This window comes from Ammospiza nelsoni, chromosome Z (genome assembly GCF_027579445.1).
Source record: "Ammospiza nelsoni isolate bAmmNel1 chromosome Z, bAmmNel1.pri, whole genome shotgun sequence".
Taxonomy (NCBI): Eukaryota; Metazoa; Chordata; class Aves; order Passeriformes; family Passerellidae; genus Ammospiza; species Ammospiza nelsoni.
This window is the reverse complement of record NC_080669.1, coordinates 45,986,832-46,004,842: the sequence shown is the minus strand read 5'-3', so window position 1 is coordinate 46,004,842 and position 18,011 is coordinate 45,986,832. Positions and strand designations below refer to the sequence as shown.

Below are 18,011 nucleotides of genomic sequence, written 5' to 3'. Positions count from 1 at the left end.
GTGTCAAGTGTATCACACAAAATTGCATTTCAAGGAGTGAGTTACTCCCATAAAGACTGTGGGTCTCTGGCATGTCTCACCAGCACAACTCCAGGCTTTTGACACGATACCTCAAGAGTCTCTTCTTAGAAGCAACATCACACCTGTGGCAGATTTAATGCTCAGCTAGAGTTTGTTAAAAATATAGCCATTAGTCAAGTCTGTTGCAAATAAAAAGGGGGAAAAAAGATTGGGAATTTAATATTCAAGTAAAATTCAGTTCTCTTCTTTGGAAGGAAAAGTGATGCACTGTTTTCACTTTTCTATCCAGCTATTTTAAGTGAAGCTGGGTATCAATACTACAGCACTTATGTAATATTAAAATGGTTTATACATAACCAGCTAGAAGAAAAATGGAATCACGTCATAGTTTTTTAATCCTTTAATTAGGGATATTATCTGGTTTAAAGTAGTCATGTATTCAAACTTAATGTCATGCATAAATTAATACCTCTGGCAAATGTAATAATTTTTCAGCTTGTGTAGCACCACAGATCAGTTAGTATATCAGCTGAGTTTGTAATCCATGTATCTGCCAGTGACTTGACACTGTTCTATTCCCTTACCAGATTTAATACTTATTTAATATTTGCTTTTATAATTCATTCCAGAATGTCTCACTCTCCATCTTCTGAAGTGTTTGTTATAAGAAAAGTGAGAGAAGGAAGTATTTTTTATTGGTCACATTACCTGTGGCACAAACTTTGTAGGTATAAGTGGTAGTTCCAAAGCAAAATCATCATCACATTCAATAGCATAAAGGCCATGAAGTCTTCACTGCTGAGCAGCTTTTCTCAAGTGTACTGGGGACTGTCAGGCTTAGTTGCATGCAATTTTATAAATGCACTGAAAGAAGTTCATTCAATTACCATCTAGATTGCAGCTTTAATAATTCCTTGAAATGAAATGTAGGGATCAAGCCAGTTTAATTAGGTAATGTTTATTTTACATAGAACAATCTCCAAAGAATATTTAAAAAACCCAATCTAAATACTGATTTTATTGCATTTATTTTCTTACAAAAAAAAAAAAAAAAAAAAAAAAAAGACAGGCACAATTTAGGTATTCAAATACTTCAAACTGAACAACTGTTCGCTATTCAGATTTCCCCAATACCACTCCAAAGGCTGTGAAAGTAGAAAACGTCATTTTGCACGAGGCAGTAGTGCATTTAGTAGGAATGAATCGCAAAATATATTTTTGTGAAGCAAGTCGTTATTGTCGCTTTATAATTACCTATAAAATTTTTTGAATTGCACAATAAGTTTGCTTTGCAATTACAACTGCCACAAAATAGGTCTAGTATGTAACTAAGTACCTGCTCAAACTATCCCTTAGAAACAAATTAGGTTTTCTTTTGGTAAATACTTAAAGTCTAGTATCAGCTATATTATATATCTGAGGTAATTTTAAAAATGTTTCAATAGGAAGAGGTTTATATATTTAACTAAATGCAATTTCTGCCTACCTTGAAATCTACACAAAAGGTGTGTATCATAAAGAATATTTTCATTTGAAAGTACCAACACCAATGAAATCTTGAGCTGTTTAAATGAATAGATTTCTCGGTTTTCTGTTTTTTTATCAATGCTGAAAAGGCACTGTGTACATTCTTCTGAACTTTTGGTGTTTTAGGGTGTGTTTTTAAAATTTAACAAGCATCCAATGACAACTTCAAATGTTTATAAGCAAAAAAATACTGAATAGACTTCCCGCTGATTGATGAAGTCCATGATATCTGAAAGTACTCATTTTCCATAGAACTTCTTATTCAGCAAGAATATGAGCAAATTCACATTCACTTTAGCTTTATCAAACATTTTCATTACAGCCACACCTTCATACTGCATCTGAAGCAAATCCTGAAATGAGAAAAAGATCATTAGTGTCTGTCCAAATCCATACCTTACAGTAACAAGATGTGATAAACATCACCAACTGCAGGTCCTTCGTAACTTAAACAATTGCAAGCAAGTATTGGATACATGCAGAAAACATTACATGTCCTCTAGATCTTAAGCTACAGATGGTCAGTAACAGCAAATCAGAAGAAATACTGTTTTCTGTGTATTTCCTCTTTTTTTTTTAGTATTTCCTGCTTGCTGCCTGAACTAATGTCGAGGTTGATTTCATACAGTTGCCCCAAGATAAACATTAATTCAATGCCAATGCCCAGCATCCTGCAGAAGTTACATAGTTGTTCTCCACATTAGCTGCTGCTCTGTACTAATTGACTGGTTCATGGATACATGTGAAAAAATATTGAAAAGGTTTGCAGTTACACGAAGTGCAACAGCAGCTATACAGCAAAGTAGCAAAATTCAAACCTGGAAATGGAGCTGCACTTTTTCCATCTCAACTCCTAAAAATTTTGCTTTGATTTCAAAGTCACCCACTTCTTCTCCAGGTGTGATATCAAACATCACGTTCTTAAACCTTGAAACAAGAAAGATAATTGAATACATAGGCTGTGCAGTTTTGTATAATCCAGAGACAGCTTTGGGGAAAAAGCCTGCAGAATATAGAACTTTGACCACAAGCAGTGTTGTTGGTGTCAAAAGAATCACTCCATCCCTCCCTGCACTGCATTCCATACAGTGTTTTCTTAGAGACGGTCTGGTAGTATTGGTAATATGAAATACAGAATTCTAAAGTCTTTTGTACTGGAGAAACAACCCCCCAAAAAAACCCAGCCCAAAAAACCCCAACCAAATAAAACAACCTACCAACTAAAACCAAACCAACAACAAAACAAGAGACCAAAAAAGAAAAAAAAGTCTTTAGAAGGTTTAGTGAACAAATTGGATCCAACACCCAGTGGATAGAAACAGGACAAGCAGATTTTCCTTATGCTGTGCCCAAGCATCTCCTTGCAGGTACATATTTGCCTCATGTGGCTTCCCCTACCTGATAAATCCCCGTGGGGGGAAAAAAAAAAAAAAAAAAAAGAAAAAAAAAATGGAAAAAACTTTTCCATGCAGCAGGTGAACGGTAAGGTGCAAAGAATGGAAGACTTTCACTACCACAGCCTCAAAATGGAAGAATACAAAAGGGATGTTAAACCACCACATCCGTTCACCCTGCTGTAGAGTGAGGAAGAGCAGAAAACCTGAGCGTTACTAAGTTACTTGAAAGTAACTGGTCAATATATCAAAAAAGATTGCTACAACTGCATAAAAACGTGGTCATTAATAGTGAGTCTGCTGCTAAACTTGCACTTGTCCATGTAAGACAGTGCTAGGGCTGGCTCGTTAAAATATTTTCCCAAAGTAATAATACAGCAAGGTACAAAGTTAAAAAAAATTATAATAATTAGACTGTAGCATCCTTCTGAATGCAGAAGTCTGAGGCAATTTTAGCTGTGCACAGGAAATTGTTAAGATTTCTTTTATCAAAAGCCAGGCCCCTTCAGAAATTGCTGATTAGAAAATACTTGGAATTGCACTTACTGATTGGTTTGAAGATCTTCAATTTCTAGGATGACACCTTTTTCATGAAGTCTTGCAGCTGTGTACTTTAGTGGGGTCTGTTTCAGCTTTTTGCTTCCCTTTACCTCCTCTTTTCCATCAAATTTAATTGACCTCCGTGAATTTCTAGAAAGAGAACAAGAAAATGGCTTTTGGTGTGTTTATCAGATCCTTAATACTTCTGTTACTCTTCAGCCATATTTAACTTTCTTTCACTCTTTCTTGAACTTCTCTAAAAAAACCAAATTAACATCCCAAAAAATCTGAGAGTTAGAGGAATTTTTAGCATGCAGTGAATCATCTAAATATCTTGCCAATGATTTTGAATCATCTTTTGGCACTTCTTTCAATTCTATCGTGAAATGCAACTCTGATCCTCAAAAGTCCTCAATTTTCAGTTTAAAATAGCAATTTGTAAACTTAAGGTGACATAAATGGTAAATACTGTGTAATTTAGAGTTAATTTTTGGATCAATGAAGCATATACTAGGAAAATTCCTATTCATGTCAGTAAAATGTTTTCATTTTAACACTTTGGTGGCATTGGTGGGGGGATTGCTTTCAAGTAACTCCATTATATCTGAAAGGTAAATATTTAGGTATTTATTTCCCCCTTTTCCATTCTAAAAATAAACCCCAAACTTTATAAAAAAGGAAGAAACCAATAATTACTTCCCAAAGCTTCATGACCTCCAACCTTGCAAGTGGATCTGCAAAGTAACACCAATTAAATATATTGAAAACTTCTACACATCTCTTTATATAGACATAGACTTTTCTTTCTCCAGGCAGTCATTAATAAATGCAAGACTTTAATATCCAGATGCTGACACAGTTAACAACTCTCATGGACCTTTTGCAGACTGTCAATCTGTTGGAATCAATACTTTAAACTACAGATGAACACCTGCTCTCCCTCTTGATGAAACTAAAAGACACATTAAAAGAAAGACTCAACTCACCTCCTTGTTAAGTTGTCTAAGCAAGTTTTTATATAGGTGTTGTAATAATTAATTTGTTCCTCATAAAATGCTGTCTTGGAGTTAAGTGCATTCAAAGTCTGCTGGAGTTTCACCAGTTCAGCTTTTCGATGATGTCTGTATCTTCTTTGATTCCGGATATCCTAAATAAATTTATTAATTTTATTGTTTTATTAATTTTAAATTTTAAAAAGCCTCAGTTCATTACCATTCCAATTTGTAATTACAAAATCTGAGTTCATTAGTGAGAGAAAGCACAAAATTATCCTGTTAGTTCTTACAAGAACAGTACTTGTAGGAAGTACTATGGTTTGTTCACATGGCAGTCACATTGCTGCTGATATATAGAATTGGTGTTGAATTTTTCTGTGCTCTACAGGGCCTAACAGACCCAGAACTCAAAAGAAAAATGTCATTGTTGTGCCGAAGATAGTTGAATATTCTAAGGTTCTTACGGCCACTATGGGTTGTGGATGTGGAATAGGATTTGTTGAGAACAGTCCCTGCGCTTTATCAGCATCAGGATGGGCACCACATTGGCCCACTATTCTTGTGTCCTGCCTAACCACAGCAGATCAGTGTTGATAACAATCAGATTATCTTTCATAGGGGTTTAAGGCTTTTGAAACCTTATCAAGACCACAGCCATTCTTAATTGAAACAGCACCAAGAAATTCCAATTAAACTGGAATTGTTGAAGTATACAAGGTTATATTGAAACATTATAGAGGAGAGTTAAATCATCATCAGCATCAAATTCAATATCAGATTTGGATAACAAAGGTTGCAGTTTTATGTCATTCATTTCTGACAGTTATTCAGGAGTGTACTGTCTCTCACTTATTTTGTCAGGGAACGAAAACAATTTGCTTTGTATGTGGATACTTCAGTAGTTTAGGGTAGCATTCCCTGAAAAATATGTGTTTTACTTCTCTAATTGGAATGCATTTAGGCTAGATGTTAAACAACATTGATATACAGGGAAACACTCAGTTTACCTTAGCAATCTCATTTATAATTTCTTGGTACTTAGTTGCTGAAGACACTAGTCCTGCTTGTTCCAATGTCCGGAGATTTCTCTGAATTTTCCTTTTCTTTTGTTCTATTGGTAGCTGCCCATCTTCAAAAATAGACTGACTGTGCTTCATTTTCTCTGGAGTTTTGGAATCTAAGATGGCACGTTTTTCTACAAGCTTCAAATTCTCAGATTCCTGGCAGGGGGGAAAAAATCCAGAACAGTTATTTTCCAGATTTTAATAACAGTTAAGAGTTCAAGTACATTGAATTCTCAAGTACATTGAACAGGAGATTTTCAAGAATCAGGGTGCAATCTTTATGTCCTTTTACCACTTGGTCTAAAAGTACCCCATTTACTATGCCTTTGGACATACTTTAGGTACGTAGTGACAACACCGAGACACATATTTGAATTAATCAAAGTGTCTAATTCAGCCAGGCTCAATAACTTCACCAAGTTGTGGGAAGACTGTCCAGATCTCACATATGCACACACTGAGGTGAGCTAAAATCTGCACATTATTAGAATGCAGTTTTGTGTGTCACTGTCTATGGGAGAGACTGCAGCTGTGGGCTCTTCCCACTCGATTCCCATACTAAGGATAGCAGTAGTTCCCTGAGATTTGCTTGTATAGATTAAGCAAATAAACTAAAGGGTCAGGCAAGCTGAGTTACAATACTGAATTTAATGGGTGGGAACAAAGATAGAGTAGAAAGATTCACCTCAGCTATTTCTTGTATTATAATACAGGAGAGAAAAGACCATCTTTACAAAAAAAAGTAAAGAAAAAAATATTCTAGTCACATTCTAGTGACTCCAATATAGTAAGAAAAAATATTCTAGTCTAGTCTAGCTCACACCAAGATTTATATTTTGTTTCCATCTGAAGTTGTTTCCAATTATACAGTAAAAAAACCCAACTATACAAGTCTCATATTTTAAAGACTCTAACTCTGAATAGTCTAAAACCATCAACAAACAATTTCATTGTTATAATGAGATGGAGAAAGCTATCAGAGATCTGTAAAGGTCTTCAAATAGCTATAATAAATTACTTCCTTCCCTGTTCAGGCACAGTATAAGACTTACCTGTTGTGCAGTGGCTGGTGTTTCTAATATTTCTAAGAGTGTATCCCCTGGTTGTGTTCGTATCACATCCACAATGAGTCTTTTGGTCCTTTTGAAAAGGATATGTAGATATTACAACACAGTTATCACTGTATCACTTGTACATGTCATTTCTTCGACCATAAAAGTAGTAAACTCCCCGTTTATTATGGATTATTGGTAAAATTTGCTTTCTAGCTTTTTATGTTTCACAGCTTCCTTTAACAACATTGAGGATCTGATTTCTACACAGTCTGAATAGAGAAATGCATGTAAGCTTCCCTCCATTTATTTTAGAAAACAGACAACCCACTAGTGCAGTAAAACCATTACTGTTAATAAAATACAAGCAATTTTATTAATTTTGTATTAATGTGGATTTTAATTGTGATCGTGACAAAACAGCAGACAGAAATGTAATGTTTGAAAAGCCTGAACTACTCATCATTCCATTAAGGGTCATATTTACTGAATACAGTGGAAATGCACTCAGAACTGCTGAACTTTGAAGGAATTTTTCATTTGATGTAGCGCATTTACACAAACCACTTAAGGACACATATTTCTCTAGCGACAAGAGACAAGAAGCATTTCCTTGCTAAAAAAAGGGAAGCTGCTACACCCTGATATGTTAACCAGTTCTTTTCTTGGTAAGAATTTATCTCATTCCTGCTGCCTATTTGTTCATAATACTTCCAAGAACATCCTGCTACAGAATTCTATTAATTTAGAGGACAGGTTACCGAAATAGTTCATTATACTTAACAATTAACAGAAAATTAAGGATGTAGCTTAAGTTTCCAAGAAAAATGTCTAAGTATTGTAAAAATTTCTATGATAAAGCCTAATAGTTTAAAGTGATAGTCTACCTAAGTACAGAAGTAAAACATCACTCCATTGAACAAATCCAGAATACCTATTTCTGATTTAAAAAAACCCAAACAGCTTAATAGATCAGATTTTAATTACAGCCCATGTCTGCCCTTCTAGTTATTGGTGCGCTGTCTTTCCATTTTAATGTGAATTTTTGCCTTCACACACATGGGGTCCATATAAGCACAGTAATAGAAGACAGCAACATCCTGTTCTCCCCCTTTCTCAGATTGTACTAGGATCTGAAGTAGGCCAATCCCTTTTCTGGATAGCTTGAAATAACATCAAAAGATGGGTGTCAATAATGTAAAAGAAGTGCTGTTATATAATTAATTTTACTATAAAGTAGCCTGCATTCCAGTGTATCCCTGCAGCCATTTTTAAATTTGTTTCCAAGACAAAATAAACACAATTTTCTTTTTCCTGGATAAAAGCATGAAGCATGTGCTATTCCTGCTGAAGTAACAGTTAGATTCTTTAAAAAAGGCTGATGACAGTATATCTGGAAAGTGTTTATTTTTGAGGGGGAGGAAAGGACATGGTAATACTGTCTGACCCTTATAAGTGTAGACTGCTTTTCATCTCTGTTTTCCCAAGGCTGTGGCATTTTAAAGTAGAGTGCTTTTACAGCTTCATGAAAAAACATTTCCTAGATAATGATACAGTCATGCTCCAAAACACAGATGGCAATATATTTCTTTTTTCTGGAAAAACTGACAGTTATTCTGAGTTTTGTAAAAGTTTGAGTAGCACTGAACACAAACTGTCTTTTGAAAACTGAATGCACTCAGCACCTCAGAAATGTACTTAGGCAGGGTAAATATTTAAAAAGCAATAGTTAGAAGCAAACAAACAAACAAACGATAAGCATTGCCAGAATATACATGTTTGAACAAAACTTACTTTATCATCAAACTTTTGAGATCCTGATCTTCACCTTCTCGTAACTCATATTTGCTTGTTAGAGACAGTGAAATCTCTGTTTTTGCAAGTTGATTCAGTGTGCTTTCCCTGTTGGGGTCATTGGGATCAACAGCTCCTTCCCCTAAAAGGAAACATATTTTACTCCAAGTTTTCCAATTTTCCCACGATTCAGCACATGAAGCAAACAAGTACCTAGATTAATCACTGTAAACAATCAGAAATATTAAACTTATTATATAGCGCCTCCAGCTCCTTCCACTTAGAAGCAGGCTTTTTTTGGGCATTGAACAATCAAAACAACAACTTAGCTATTTATAAGCCCAGCTACAAGGTTTTGGAAAGTAAACCAATCCTTGCTTTTCAGGCTCCTTATGTGCAGAAGACTTTCATGTTGTCTCCTTAAAGTATAATACAAGCAATGTAACATCCTTTATCCTAACGTGCAGTGATAATGAAGAAACAGAAGAATAGCAGCTATGTTAACAGGCTACTCACTTGAATGTTGCTGTTATTCATGACTCCTAGCTACTTTCTAAACAGTTTTCTAATACATGTAAATTAAATACCACTCAAATGCATTACTTTCTAAGAAATTTGCTAATTTTAACAAAGTAATTTTTATTTGGATAATTAAGTATCAAAAGAAAAAAATGGCTGGTTTTAGAATTTTCTTTATACTTTGTTTAAGTTTCTACCTAACACTAGCAAATCTTAAGATCAGCTTGTTAAAAAAAAATCACTTGTTTCCTATCTGCACAACTGGATCACTCAAAATAATAGTAATGTTTGGATTTTGAAACACACATTAATTTTTAGAGTGAGTATTGTAGTTAAGAAAAACATTCAAATATGAGGTTCAATGTTACAATAAGTGTTTGGAAAATAATTCTGTAGTAAACAGAGAAGCAGAAGCTACTGGTCTGAGAGACACAAGAGTATTTAAGTCAAGTTTCTGTTTAATTCGGCCCCTAAAATGAAGTTACCCATAAAGACAAAAAACAACATACCAAGGAAAGATTCTATATCAGGAACAGGTCCCAGACCTTCCAGCAATTCATTCAGCAGGTCATTAGTTTCAGTAGCAATGGCATCCTGGTGTTCCAAAAGCAGCTATAAACAAATGTAAATGAAGTCATCATCCAGAAAAAGCTTTCCTGGAATCTTTATACTTGAAACTAAGTCTGGAAACTAAATATTGAAAAACACAGACCTATCATGATCAGGATTATGGAGGACCTTCCCAAGATCAGGAAGCACCCTGGATTCTGGGCTAGAGTTTGGAACTGCCCTTGCTGTAAAACAGCTTGTCTTGCTTCTCCAGCTATTGTCTCTGGAGTGCTCAATATCACAGCTGAGCAGAAGGTTTGCAATTAGGACTAACAAAGTCCTAATTGTCACAGAATAAAGGATGGTAATCCCAAGTAGAGCATTTTGGTGCTGCATCCTTAACACCCAAAGGAATAAAGTATTGGTGATCCACAGAAAGACACCTATTTTATGTATATCCATTCCAGTAGCTTACAACAGTGTCAGTGGTACCTTTCAGAAAGGACTATATTTTCTAAGTGAGGAACGAGCTCTGCAGCACCCACTGCACCACCTAATAGACATGTTATGCCAGTCACTAGACTCACTGGAAGGACTAAGGTTCACATACAACTTCTGGTCATTACCTGCAGGCAGAGGTCTGCTGCTTCAAAAATTAAAAGAACAGGCAAAAAGACAAACCAGAAATTTTTTTTAGCAGATTAGGTTATTAGTTTTCACTTGAATGAAACTAACTTATAGAGTGGCTTACTGTGAGTGTGGCATTCTGCCTTTTCCATAGTGTATCTGGCAGTATTTGAGATTCTTTGTGGTGTTTGTGGCCTTTTTTTTTTTTTTTTTATGGGGAAAGGTTACTGTGGGGTATTTTTTTGACTTGGGTGGGAGAACACACAGGGGACATATTGCCAGCCAGGAAACAGATAGTAGCATCCAAGTTTTAGGAGGAACAAGTGGTAAAGATTTAACTTACACGCTATTAAGTCATGCTTCAGACTGCAGTTATTCTGCTCTTTACCCACAGTAAGAACAGGAGTGATACCACAGTGGCATTTTTTCTAAATCTGATGTTTTACTCAGTTTCCAAGAAGTCACATGACAGAATGCCAGAGCTGCAAGTTTCTATTCCCAAAGATTTTCCCTCAAGCTATCACTTTCTTACCCAAGACAGAAGATTGTTTTAAAGTTGGAAATGTCACATGAGACTGGAACATAATTGTTCTTTCCCCTCATCAGAAAGTGTTACATACTAACTATTATTCAAGATGATGCTTTTGCATGAAAGCAGCATTTACATTTTTCCTAGGAAAAAAATAAAATCTAATATTCAGCTTCAGAACATTTCAGAGATGAAGTGAAGAAATTACTTCAAAAATAAGAATGAAAACTACGCTTTCCCCAGAGAGTGCAAATATTTGATAATCTGTATACTATAGTCCATTGACTAGTCTATTTTGATTGACTTACTGAATGGGTATTGATAATTTCTTCAATGGAAATATATATGACAGGCTTGCTAAGGGTCACCATATCAGAGTATTCATCAATATTGAATTTCTCCTCTGGTTCAGGAACATCACATGCTGCTTGAAAAAAATTCCTAAGAGAAAATGAGAAAGACTTCAATAATTGTCCCTTATAAATTCACTTTATTTAGCCTGTATAAAAAAGCCATAGTCAAGTCTTTGACATGCATTATGTTTCTTTTATAGCCTGCAATCTACCCTCAATGTTTCAAGGAGGCAATATGTCAATACAAGTAAATCTTCTCTTTCCTGGGTAGCTGGTAGAAGACTGTTTTCAAGGGGCTGGGTTTTTCCCCCTACTTAGTAAACAAGGTAAATTTTAAGGACTTAGAGAAATATCTATTTAATAGCCATTAAATAGATATTTCTCTAAGTCCTTAAAATTATGAAAGGATTTCCCTGTTATTTTATGAAGGCAATTTGCAGTATGAGGTGTGCTGAGAAGGAATGGATTGAAATACATGCACAAAATTCCCATTTGTCCCATAAATATTTATATTGCTGTTAGGCCAAAAATGAGGTGCTCAAAATGAGAGAACATGTAGATTGTTTATAAATAGAAGAATCTTGAGAGGAAAAAATGCAGAGTGTGGTTGAAGTGTTACTTCAGTATGACTAGCATGCACATGGAGTACTGAGACCTGCTTCCCAAAACGACAACTGGTGTCTCTCCAAGCTACTGACTTCTTCAGGGATGAGCACAGATAACCAAGAACCAGCAGGGTCCTCTTGTAGAGAACCACTTTGTTTTCTGAAGTGAAAAGACCTGAAGTGCAGCAGCTGGGAAAAACAGGGTTTTGGATGATGCCTATGGGTTTCCTGCAGGAGTCATATTGTGCCAGCCCTATGGTGTTGAACAGGATATGTGTTTCAGGTTCACAGCACCTTTAAAGTATTGGAAAAGAATAATTAAAAAGAAAAAGGAAAATGGGCTGAGATTCTTCACTTTGGAGAGGAAAAGCTGGGGACTACACATCAAGTTATAAAACATCACAGTGGTATTGCATGAGATGTGTTCAGAATTCATTAATCAGTCCAAAAACTAATGGCCAGTAGGGTATGCAATGAAACTGCAGGAAAATTTTAATTTTAACTAACAGGTAGCAAACTTCTAAATATTGCTACAGGAGGAGTTGTGAAGGCAGATGATCTCAAAGGCTTAGGAAGGGTGTGGACAAGTTTCTGCACAAAAGTAAAAGATCCAGGCAGGCGTAAAAGCTTTGAGCATAGCTAACATTGCTAATATTGTTCCAAAGGGGAACAGGCAGCTAAGGGCAGCCAGTGTTGCTGTCTAAGAAGGGTTTAGTTAAAGTACAGAGCATAGGCATACAGATATTTAAGTTAGCTTAATTAGGAGAGGGATTCTTCCTTTTGTAGCAATCAAGGGCTGACTAAAGCAGCGCTCTTTTATTAGCATTTGTTATTCTAGCTGTAACACTTTCTACTTTATAGCTTCTTCATGTTTATGTCGTGCGCCTAAATACTTCATTAAAATTACTAATTATCTTATTATTGTTAAAATTACTAATTATTTATCATACTTTTTATTAATTGAATTATCTCTGTGTCCATGATTGACGTCTTTCAAGGAAACGCATTATATGAACAGTGCATTTGCTTTCACAAAGGGCAGACACTAAAGACAGAAACTCTGAGTGCAAGTTTATTGCAAAACTCAACAATACCACAAAGTAATAGCAATGAATGGGCAATAACCCGAAAGAACTTGTGTCCCAGAATGTAGGAAAACATGCAGCTTCCTACAATTGCAAGATAAAAGAATGATATCTGTGTAGAATCCATCAGCAAAGATGAGAGAATAAAAACAAACCCTACAACTTTGTCCTGACAAGTATTTTTGTCTTCCTCAGACAAAATGTCCAGATGTCCTCCCAAATCAAAGGAGACATTGATTTGTCTGGATAATGAGTTACCACAGTCTGTTCTAAGTCTGTTTTGCTGTAAGGAACTGCAAGCAAGACAGCAGAGGTGATCTCAAATTAATGCACAAGCTAAAATACAACCTGTTAATCCTGCTCTAGTTTCCTTGTCAGTGAGCATTTCTCTTTGCCACATCACTCAACATTTTTAATATTTTGAACAGGAAATTCCTATCAACAAGGAGTCCACCTCCCTTACTCATCCTAGAGGAAAGCTCTTACTCTGTAGGTACTTGTGAGGGCTGTGCATACCTGAACTTCTGGTAGGTCTGTGAGAGGTAAGTGTTCATAGATGACAGATGTTCACTTTCTCCTTCAAAGAGTTTGTTAGAAGCAGCATGCTGGAGGACTTTTGCCACACAGCCTAGGTTCCTCCTCTGGTCAGGGTGTATCTGACCCCCAGCTGTTATATCAATTATATCAAAGCCATCAGGAGCAACTATGGCCGGGTTCATGTAGCGATAGTACAGAAGGTTGCCAACAATCTAAAGAAACAGAGAAAGAAGTTAAGAAATCTTTCCTTTGCATACAGGAATGACACCTTACAAAACATGACCAATCATTTCTACTTCTAAATTAGACTATAGGAACTGGTGCTACAAGAATCCTTAAGACACACATTATCTAGGAGGCTAACTGGAAGAACATCTTACATGATACTCCTCCTACAACACCTCTGTGAACATCAGTTATGGACTTTCACAACCACATTTCAATTTGATACTGGCTGTAGTTCAGCTAATGCAAAGCATGGAGTTAAACACAAACACAACTCTTCTAAATTTTGCAAGATTCTGCTCCCAAGGCTGCAGATACTGGCAACATTTAATGCACTTGTTGATAACGGGACCCATTAATTCTTCAAGGGACTGGACTGCAATGTAGCCCTAGAAATCTAGAGACCAGATTTCCCAAACTGCAGTTTCTGTAACAATGCTGCAGCATCTTCTGAAGATGGCAACTTCAAAGAATTCCTGGTCTCAGAAACAGGCAGGACTTTGCTTTCTGCAATTTGCTTTAGCTTATATGCATGCCCCTGCAGAACTTCCAGCTTACACATTTAAAGGCTTTCAAGTGGGTACTCCCTTTGTTACCTAAGTTTTTAAATGTGTTGAGCAGTTGTAATCAGTATTGCTGGAGTGATGGACAGTGAAGAACGGGCAAGTTCAGGTAAAATGAAAACCTTGTACTTTTAGAACCATGTAATTAAACACTGATAAAAGGGTCTTTATTGAAGTACAATTTAGTCCTAATTTGACAGGGTTGTCAATTTTAGAAGGTTGTCAATTTTAGAAGCTGTTTAGAAGGCTTATGGAAGGCCTAAGTTCTCTAAAGAGACACCATGGCTGTGGCAGGGTAACAACAGCCACTTGGCCAGCACCATACTTACACTCACACCTTATTTTTCAGTCTGCACAAATGCTATTTCTACAACTTTTACAAGCATCTTAAGTGTAATGCGATCCAAGTGTAGTATAATCTACTCAAACTTTTCTTTTAGAAACCTTCCTTATTGGATTTAAATTACAATTTCTTAACATTTTAAACTTTAGATAGGGGAGAAAAAAAGAAGAGGACTACAGTGTTCTCCAATCAAAGGACTGGTGATCACAATGATCACTGGTCATCACTGGTGATCATTACCATTCCAAGCCCCAGGATGATTCAGATAAACTCCAGCCTTGTCAGTACAGTTACTGTCCAAAACAGGTTGAGCACCCTCTTCCATAAGAGTATTCACATACTTAGATGGTGGCAACAGAATTCCCTGTTCCCCCCTTCCTCAGCCTCTTTGCAACTCAATAAGAAGTGCCAAATTCCTTCAATAAATGCTGGTTTCCCAGTTCCTTAGAATATTTAGTGTTAATAAAAATCTACTTTGTCAGTAAAACAACAAGCTGCTGGCAGTGTGCCCTAGGAAGTCTACCTTTAAGAGTTCATCTTCAGTTGCATCCGGGAATTTCTCATGGAGTGAGCTCTTCAGAACTTTGGCTATGTATCTCATTCCATAACTACATGTAGAACAGATGAAAAGGCAAAATAGTGGAAAAGACTTAGACGAAACAGAAAGCAATCATTCTAGTCAGCGTAAATTACTGGCTTCTTGCCCACTTGCCCATGAAACACTAGAATGAGTTGATAATGGAAAACACAAAACGTTTCGAGTACAGGGAGAGGTTTGCCAGGCTGCTAAAGCCAGGCAGAGAAACCACTCCCTCTACTGGGCAGCCCATCCCAGAGGAAGTATCACAAGGCTTTGAAAGCATGAGAAGGATTTGAAAGGCTCTCCATCACAGAGGTTCAAGTGAACTGCACACGAACTGCCTCTTGGAGAGTCCTAACAGAGCACTTACGGCATCATATTGAGGGAAGAGAATATGGATGTGAGAACTTTGTCAGTGACGGCCCGCAGACTCTGAATAGATGATTCCAGTTTATTGACCACTTCTGCGTGTGTCAGTGCTTGTTCTGTGGTCACATCGTATGGCAGTTTGCTGCAAAGCAAAAAAATAAACATGAAACCAGGTTATATACATTTGAGAATAACATGTTTTTTTTTTCTTCATAAGGGACATCAGTGAACAAAAGCCTGACAAATACAACTGAAGCTGGATTTCGTTACTAAAATTTTTTTGTTGTTTTAGATGCTTTGGCTTCCTTTTTTTGGAGGTAACTAATTTGCTTAGTTGGGAGTGCACAGGTTATCACGCACCTTCCCTTAATAACAAAAGCAGAAAACAAATATAAAGCGTGCATCTCCACATCCTTATCCCAGCATAGCTCATCAAAAGCCTTGGACACTACTAACATGCTGTTAGTAAAAAACTTGAGAAAAAGACTAAGTTGTTCCATGGCATAATCTATTACATTTACAAAGATTACGTAATATACTTTAGAAGGTCATGACAATAAAAGTGATCCTTTCATTTTTCAGAACAAGTAAGTTAAAGCACCTGTTTGTCAAGCATCTCTCCCCAAAATCTCTCTGCTGAAGGAAGATTGAGAAGGGGTCCATGGGCACAAGTACAGAACAGTTTGACAGAGAAAGAATAGGAGAGCAGAACTGAGGGGTTCCTCATGTGTATGGTACAATATGTCCATCTTCCTCACTCACCTGGCCTCACCAGTCTGCATTTCTAGCTGGTTTACCCATGCCTTGTAAACATCCACAGGACTAGTGTTGATTATGAGAGACTTGTCCTCCATGATTTCCTTCACCACGGGGGCCAGGAGCTGGCGCAGGGTGTTCTGCCCACGAGCGCCTCGATTGAAGCTCACAACCATCTTAATGACAGTGGGGTTCCCAGTCACAATATCCTGGATCTGGTCTACCTTAGAGCTGTATCAGGAACAGAAGAGTTCTCCCTTATGTGTGCAGTAATCCGTATTTTTGAATCCCACACTTTCAAAACTACTCGATTTCTATGTTGAAACCTCTTTATATCCTACTTCTTAAGGCTTTTATATAAAAAGAAGTGGTATATAGAGACTACCGTCTGAATTCTGCATGTATTATAGTAATCTCCTGGAACATAGCATAGTCCATGGCAGCTAATTTATACCTGTTTCAGACCCAAATACCTGTTCAGCCAGTATCCATTAAGGCCATAAAATAACATTTCATTATTTCAGGATTTACAGAACATAAGATTATATGAAGAAAGATAATACTTTACCCTTACATACTCAAGCACAAACCAAGAAGCCCTAGCCTCTTTTTACAAGCCATTTTTTCATAGAGGAATACAGTCTACCATAGAAAGATTATTTTTTTCTTGAATCAGGGATCACTTGAGTTTAAGAGTGACACACAGAAAACAAAGCTGTCTTATAATAAAATTATGTATGTAATTTTATGGTAGTTTAAAGATTAACCACCAGCTCCCTTTAAGCATGAAGCATTCATTGAACTGTCTAAAACACAAACTAGCTGAACACTTTCTGTGATTGCACATACTTTATCTCCTCTTCTAGAGCAGTTTTGAAGAGTTTAAGAAGCAGATATTCTTCCCGTTGATTGGAGGCATAGTTGTATAGAGTGAAGATGACTGTATCCATAAACTTCGTTGATTTGTTTTGCGGCATCTGGAAAATCAGCTTTGCCAGATACGTAGGATTAGTCTACAAAGCAAAAGAAAATTACTTGCATATGGTTGTCCAGGACAAACTCCCCCCCCTGCTTGGAGGGCAGCTCTCTACATTTGTTCACACCTAAAGCAGTTATGTTGACTCAAATATATGTCAATTTTCCATACGTGCTTTACTTTTCTCCAAATCCTAGTACATAAGAAACATGGAATACTGCACAGTCAATGAGAAACTCCATTAAGGATTTTATTTGCAGTCTCTGAATAGCAAATAGAGAGTCTCTGCATCTAGTCTATGTATTTGTTGACAATTAGAATTTACCATATGACAATAGCTATCTACCAATAAAACTTGGCATACTACATGTCTGCTTTGGAGGGAGTCTGTCCTGGCAGAATCTAAAATTCTTCTAGAAAAATGTCGGTGAGGTCAGATAAAAAAAGCACAAGAACAGATACATCATGTCCTGTGAACTGCATTGCAGACCACTTCCCTAGCACCACATAAAATGTACGCCACTAGTGACAGTAATTTACGTGGACTACATGGAGGTAAACATTTCTCTTCAGACAGAATGTTCTGTACAGACTGAAGTATGCTCAAGCAAAAACCAGCCATATTTGCTGTACACTTTAAAAACAACAAGGATTTTCTCAATTACAGGAAGTATTAGAAATTTACCATAGTGTCTGCTGCAGTCTGCATGTTATTTGGAAATATTTTCATAATCACTAATACAATAATTAAAAAATAAATATTACAATATATTTCTATTTTTTCTTTAAAAAAATTGCTGCCATGTTAATTTTTGCATCAAAATTTACCTGCAGAAGGTAGAATAAGTGTTGATAAGCCTCCAATTTTTTTCTTCTCTCCTTACTCAAACCTTTGATGCCCTGTTTGTCAACCATAACCATCTCTTCCAGTTGACTTTTGCTCTTTTTGTTAAGTTTCTTACTGTGCAGTACCACATCCTGCAGAAAGATGATCAAAACTCTGGATTA

At 36.4% G+C, this 18,011-nt stretch overlaps 1 protein-coding gene across 3 annotated transcripts in view; it reads right to left on the bottom strand.

The window, feature by feature from the left end:
* Positions 1-1,034: 1,034 nt before the first annotated feature.
* Positions 1,035-18,011, bottom strand: part of IQGAP2 (IQ motif containing GTPase activating protein 2) — a 123,374-nt gene continuing 106,397 nt past the window's right edge. For 2 of the 3 annotated variants that reach the window (XM_059492080.1, XM_059492081.1), the window contains 15 exons: positions 17,832-17,981; positions 16,877-17,040; positions 16,034-16,258; positions 15,273-15,413; positions 14,846-14,930; positions 13,171-13,403; positions 10,920-11,052; positions 9,416-9,518; positions 8,388-8,529; positions 6,594-6,681; positions 5,485-5,697; positions 4,469-4,629; positions 3,489-3,632; positions 2,367-2,475; positions 1,037-1,901 (listed from right to left, as the gene is read on the bottom strand). In XM_059492080.1, the coding sequence (XP_059348063.1) occupies positions 1,788-1,901; positions 2,367-2,475; positions 3,489-3,632; positions 4,469-4,629; positions 5,485-5,697; positions 6,594-6,681; positions 8,388-8,529; positions 9,416-9,518; positions 10,920-11,052; positions 13,171-13,403; positions 14,846-14,930; positions 15,273-15,413; positions 16,034-16,258; positions 16,877-17,040; positions 17,832-17,981 (2,205 nt within the window). In that variant the 3' untranslated portion in view covers positions 1,037-1,787. Of the gene's footprint in view, positions 1,902-2,366; positions 2,476-3,488; positions 3,633-4,468; positions 4,630-5,484; positions 5,698-6,593; positions 6,682-8,387; positions 8,530-9,415; positions 9,519-10,919; positions 11,053-13,170; positions 13,404-14,845; positions 14,931-15,272; positions 15,414-16,033; positions 16,259-16,876; positions 17,041-17,831; positions 17,982-18,011 lie in introns of all 3 variants that reach the window. The other variant, XM_059492077.1, reaches the window with a different exon arrangement.